This window comes from Pipra filicauda, unplaced genomic scaffold, assembly GCF_003945595.2.
Source record: "Pipra filicauda isolate LSUMZ 115617 unplaced genomic scaffold, ASM394559v2 scaffold88_size2543281_pilon, whole genome shotgun sequence".
Classification (NCBI taxonomy): Eukaryota; Metazoa; Chordata; class Aves; order Passeriformes; family Pipridae; genus Pipra; species Pipra filicauda.
The window spans coordinates 2,196,351-2,202,858 of NW_024105075.1; the positions used below are offsets into that span (position 1 = coordinate 2,196,351).

A 6,508-nucleotide genomic window follows, 5' to 3' on the forward strand; every position below is an offset into this window, starting at 1 on the left:
ATTGTACTAATTGCATGAGAACATTTATTGGCAAACTAAAAATAGCTTTTAGGAAAGATCAGTGACTTACATTTTAAAAATAGGCAATGCAATAAGGAGATGATCACAAAACATGACATAAATCACTATACAGGATTACATAGTGGGAAGTGACTATGGAATTATTCAGGTTTCATATTAATAAGAGAAAAAAATCCATACACAGCTACTGCATGTAATTCTAAGGAGGAAAATATAACTAACTTCAGTAGAAAGATGTAGTATCTTTGCTATTACAGGGAAATTTTAGACAACTCTGTCAGATATCCATCACCCTTTTAAAGTCTCTTTCTTATTTTGCATTTCCCTTCAGCAGATATTCTGTGTTGAAAAGCAAAACCAAAACTACTGAAAGTTTTCGCAAAGAGAAAGCGTACTCATAGCAGGACAGAAACACTCAGGAGAAGTTGGAGTTAAACAAGAGCAAAGCAAAAATCAAATGGCAGAAGGCACCCTTCTGAAATGGGACTAAAACTAATCTTAGAAGTAAACTGGTTGGTTTGACAAAAATAAACCCAACAACTTTGGCTTCTTTACACAAATATATGGGCTTAATATTTGTATGCACACTGGCTGCATACTCTGTTCTTAGTACAGTATAATGGTTGATGTTGGGCAGTATCTTTGCTTACCTTTCATCTCATTTTGGAATAATACTGCAAAAGATGTGGGATAATTAATTAAAATGTGATAAAAATAACCGCGAGGTAGCAAAAATGGAAGCAAAAGCTATGTTTCTTTTTTCAGTAGGTGCTAATAGCAGTTTATTTACTATGGTATTAAAATTATCCAATATGCCACTCATATCTTTTTACGGGACCATTTTCGCACTGTACTTATTTTCTCTGAATTAAACAAAAAGAAGATATCCATTCCTGCTTCTTGTGGCAATCCTTGGGGGCTGATGCTAAGCCCTTGTCCACCCTACCAAATGCCACTTCTACATCTGAAACCTAACAGATTTATGAAGCAGTGAGTTCAGTCTGGGCTGGGTAGTAAAAAACTTACTGTTCTCTCTGCTTCTCTTCATAGGCCAGTATTGCCTCCATGATGCAGAGACGCACCAGTTTGTGTGCAGTTTCCTCAAGGTATTGCAACCAAGACTCTACCTTTGAAGCAAAAAACCCAAGCATGCATAAATGGTACATTTGATACCAAAAATAAAGGAAGCTAATCTCATTAATCTTTACAAAGGATTTTCTTTACATTAAAGTTTTTACTAACTTGAAACAAAAGCGGACTTTTTCCCTCCATTTTCTCTGTTATTGCCTCTGCATTAGGATTTAGATGAGATGATAGACGTTGCTTTGTTTTACATATCCACTTGACTGGAACACCCAGACATAATGTCTTAGAGCTCCAAATATGAAAGTCTGAAGTTTTTGTGTTCACAGACACAGAGTAAGCCCAGACAATACAGTCTTTCCTATGTCTCTATGTACTCAAATGTAGCTGCATCTTGGAGAAACTATCTCTAAGAGGCAAGCTGCATATATTTGTCCATTCAGTCTGAGGCCTCCCTGCTGAGACAATCAATCATTAGAACCACAAGCAACATCGATTTTATGCAATGTGAATGCTTATGCATTCAGTACTGTTCTGAGAACAATAAGTTATTGTCTCAGAAGTTGCTGATCTGTTCTCTCTGACCTACCACTACACAGCTAGCACAAATACTGGCTGGCCAATCAGCAAATATAAGGCTCAAAACCAGCTGAAACCCTGTTCAGATGATAGGGGACGTGTGAGAGCACTGGAGGTCTGGAGAGGTGTGTGCTAAAGGATAAGATAGGAGGGGATGTGAAACTATATAAAAAAAGATGAAATAAAAAGGGCAGAAGACAGGAAGTATGAGAAATGCAACATTTAACCATAATCTTGATCAGTTCTGTGACTTTTAGTACCTTTTTTTCTTTTTCATTGCATCAAAACAGTAAGCTCTCTACACTTCTTTTAAAAAACACCGTATGTACAAGAGGCAGATAGACAATGTATTAAATTTTTAGTAAATCACACAGCTTTGGATAACAAAATGTTCTGGTTTTATTATTATTTGTTTATTTATCATTATTTTTTCAAAATTTACATTTTTAAAAGTAGCATCCCAAAGAGGGCAAAATCCATGAAGGAGGTTTCACATAATTCAACACACCTGACTACCGGCTCCACATTTGTCATGAAACAGAATATACTCTGTGCCCAAGGGCAGCATTTATAGATTCCTCTGTATTCTCTTGAAATTTATGATCAGCAACTCTGCCAAAAAGTATGGTAAGATGATGGGCTATCCACACCCAAAAATAGCAGATGTATAAGGAAGCCATTTACCTTAGGTTTGTGTCAATGACACTAATGCATACTTCTGTTAAACTGGATGACTATCTGAGTGTTGTATGATTACTACACAAAAGGTTTTTATGGGAAAAGCTGGAGCAAAATGGTCACAGATAAATCAGTGAATGGAGTTAATCACACTACTCTTCTGACTTTCAGTTGTCAGAACAGTCTGAAGGACAAAGATATCTCAATATAAAACCGAGAAGTCTTGAAATTGTTATTAATTATGGCTAGTGCTTATATCACAAATTACCTATTGAGGTCGAAATGACTTGTGTAACTAGATATCTCCCCAAAGACTGTGGACTTTGAAGATCACTGTATATACACCAGCATTCTCTATTCCTGACAACTAGAACAGAAGGTTTGTTTGGTTGCTCTTATATGTGGGTGAAAAAAATCACTGAGATTTAGTTACATGAAGAATCTATGAGAGTCTACCATCATGTTTGAAAAGGCTCAGTGTTTGAGCCTCACAAGTCCTTCATCCTCTTGGAAAGTATCAGTTCTTCTGCTGTATGTCACAGCCCTTCAAAAAAAGGCTTAGCCTGAGGCACACTAAAAACTGTAGCATTGAGAATTGATGGCTGTGGCTGGATACTAACTGAGGCCAGGAGTATCACCTGGCATGTAGATAACATAGTATGAAGCTCCTGAAATACATCAAAGTGCCTGTGCTTTTATATAAATTGTTCTCAAAGCATCACAAAACCCAGCAGATTATTGTTCACAGGAGGAACACAGAAGGACGGTTACAAAAACATTCCTCGTACAATAGTCAACAGCCTAACAGATACCATAGATCTTTCAGTCTTACTTATCATCACTGCACATAGTATGCCTGAAATTTGATCAATCTGTGCTAGAAGGAGAATAGATTTGATGATCTCACTGACCTTTTCCATTTCTAATTCCTGCAAACCTACAATCCAAAAATCCAAAGAAATGCAACTTTCACTGGCTAAATTTTCAGCAAAGACAGCCCAGGACCTGTAACACGTCTCTCATTTCTCTTTGCTGAATACCTTCTACTTGTCCTAGCTGGGAGAAAAAATGTTTACTACCTTCCTTAGGCAAAGTGTTCCTGTTTGCAAAGTAAATTAATGCTCAGTAACAAAGGTGCAGTTCTATGATACTGTCACCTCATGTAGTTAGCTGGACAACTTGTCTTTCTGTAGACAAAATGAAGTACATTCATACACAAAGAGGCTCACCTGTTTTGGCTGTGTTCCTTTTGAAAGGATGTCTAGCAAGTCTGCTGAAAAAACAAAATAGAAGCAAGGAAAAGACGTGCTTGGTTTCTTCATATGCAGACAAAGCTTTTTCACAAAGAGAAAGTCTGAAAATATGACAGAGATTTTAACCATACATGCCTTTTATCATCCTAAAAAAATAAGCCAAAAATTCCCTCCCAGTTAAGGTAAAAATCAGACCAAACAGTATAACAGAACAACACAACCCACTTTTAATTTAAAGTTACAACAATGAACACAGCTGTAAGGAACAGAGAAGGTGGCAAACCTTATATGTTTCCTTTCCAGAAAATGAAAGGGAACATCATCTTGTAATAATTAAGACCAAGGAACCCAAGAGAAGGGAATTTTGCCAGAAAAGTTCCTAAAAAGGTAAGTCTGGCTAGGGGCAAAATCCTCTTTGACCTTCCAAAGAGTCCAGCCTCAGCAAGTAAGGGACAAGAAAAAAAGTTCCTACTCAACAGGGCAGTTAGGTGCAGATAAATGAAAAAAAAAAACCAAACCCAACAAAACAAAACAATAAAAAAAGCAGTAGAAAAGAACCAGTTGAATGTGAGTGCAAAGGAGCCACTTTTTTCAAGATGCATATTTTATCTTTGATGGATGAATACATGTTTGTATTGACACAAGAAGTGAATAAATATACTTTTACATGCTAAGACATGCTGCTGTCCACATTTTTAAACTGCAGATTTAAGCGACTAGAAGTATATTTAAAATTTCAAACATAGAGCTTCCCTATAGAACATTATAATATATTAGCTTTTCAGAATTGCCCATGATGAGAACTTTCTCTGGCATATGTGGATTGAATTACAGGTATATTGACAATGCAAAATCTTTACTATTGAAGGGTTCAGTGACTTTTTTTGGTCAGAATGAACACTTAAGGCACAGTGTTTTGTGTCAAGTTCAAATGTTAAGGTTGATTCCTGTACTTAACTTTGCCAACATTAAATAACAGACCATAAACTTGTATTTTAATCATCACTGTCCTAAATGACATGGAGTTCAGCAGAAGAGATTTCTGCAGCTCAGAAGTATTATATCTCTATGTGATTCCAAGAGGTTAAAAAACTAACAGTGAGTAAATAAAAGAAGATATTAAAGATATGTGAAGGAATGACCTCCAAACTTTGTCTCAAATCATGTCACCAGCAACTGCCAGTCCATGCAAAAGGAAAATAAGGCAAATAATTGCTTTGATTTTAATAATAAAAATGCAAAATCCACTTCTGATATTCTCCCAAGTAAGCCTGAGACTCTCATAATAATGTTAATTCAGTAGGTTAGAAACAAGTCTATGAAAGAAATACCCAAATTAACAGTCAATATGGTATTATTTAGGAAACATTCTAAAGAATTCAAATGCAAGATATAAATTAATAGAAACTAATAACTCTACTAACTTTGAAGTCTCTGTTGATCTCATCAAATTTGTTTGCATCTTCAAGGCAGCTAGCTTCTGATGTTTTCAGAGCCAGTGAAGATACTTTCTAGAAAAGACCATGTGCATTGAACTACCATCCAAATGAAAATGACAGAATCTGCCATTTTATTTTGCCAACCTTTCACTTGTTCAGTGAAATACACCACATATTTACTTTTCAGAATTATTTGCAGCTGAAACTAGAAAAATAAAAAAAAAATAGAAAAAAACTGTACTAATCAAAATAATTTATCAAACAGAGGAACTAGAGCTAGCAAGAGCCTAACAAATTCTCCAGTAACTGTTATTGTATATCACAACATAAGATATCTTTAAACAATGAAAATGCACAGCATATTATTAAAGGATTAAAAAAAATAGAAGAAAATACAATCTTAGAAAGCTGTGATTTTGTTTAACTCCTACATGGAAACAGCAATTTTTTTTAACACATGAAGTTACATAGCATACATGTAAATTCTCACTACTAACACCTGAAGAAAATATAACTCTCTGCAATAATGATTCAGGAAAAAAGTTTTAAATAAAAGTATAAAGAAGGGAATGAGTAATATTGATATGGTATTGCTATTAATTAAATCCTTACTTGATCGTTATCTGAAGTTTCAAGCAGCTGTTCATCTGACTTCAATAAAGGATTCTATTTCCTCTGATGCTCTTCATAAAAAAATTCAACGGCTGTCCATGTTTGGCAGATTTCTGCCAAAATCTGTGAATAAGAAGAGTAATAATAACATCCGTGTCTCTCTATATATATCACATTTCAAATTGGTACCTTTAATTAAATTATATTTAATTCACAGTGATGGTAAACTACACCAGACAAGAAGTTCATTTCTCTAGGCTGTGAATTTTGATCCCTAGGTAAGTCATATGAAAATATTCACTTCCATCATTAACTGCTTGGAAAAAAACCTAATCAGACAAATAGTTTGTTACATACTATTCTGCAAAAAACAGAAGAAAAAAATGTGCATCTCTCTCTTGTTCAGTACTCAACTCTTGCACAGCATTGACAACTACACTTTGGACTTCATTTTCTACTTTTCTGAAGCTGGAGTCTCAGAAGGTTGGACAAGGTAGTATCTTCCCATACTAAAAGCCTGACCTGTACAGGAAAGAGACAGCAGAGAGCAAAATAAGTCCACGATCAAGAAAAGTCAGACATAAGCATATAACGACATGTTCAAATGGTATTTAACTAAAAAACACAACAAAATAAATTATATGCACTCTAGATATTGGATATACTTTCAGATTTGCACCAAAAATGTGAAGTTAATAGGCCTAGGTGAAATATTTCTTGATGCTGTTACTGTGGGGGTATTTTGTTTTGCCCTGTACTGTGATATATTGTACATCTTAACACTAAAAGGCAAGTTTGTTTCCACAGCTGCATTGAATTTGATGTAAGCTACAGACACAGTAT

At 35.1% G+C, this 6,508-nt stretch overlaps 1 protein-coding gene across 1 annotated transcript in view; it reads right to left on the reverse strand.

Moving 5' to 3' along the window:
* The window catches only part of DNAH11 (dynein axonemal heavy chain 11), an 80,741-nt gene extending 74,558 nt beyond the window's left edge, over positions 1 to 6,183 (reverse strand). The window contains exons 1-5 of the mRNA XM_039390928.1: positions 6,023 to 6,183; positions 5,666 to 5,788; positions 5,039 to 5,125; positions 3,591 to 3,715; positions 1,048 to 1,148 (exon numbers count right to left, since the gene is read on the reverse strand). Of these exons, the coding sequence (XP_039246862.1) occupies positions 1,048 to 1,148; positions 3,591 to 3,683 (194 nt within the window). The 5' untranslated portion in view covers positions 3,684 to 3,715; positions 5,039 to 5,125; positions 5,666 to 5,788; positions 6,023 to 6,183. The remainder of the gene's footprint in view (positions 1 to 1,047; positions 1,149 to 3,590; positions 3,716 to 5,038; positions 5,126 to 5,665; positions 5,789 to 6,022) is intronic.
* Positions 6,184 to 6,508: the final 325 nt, after the last annotated feature.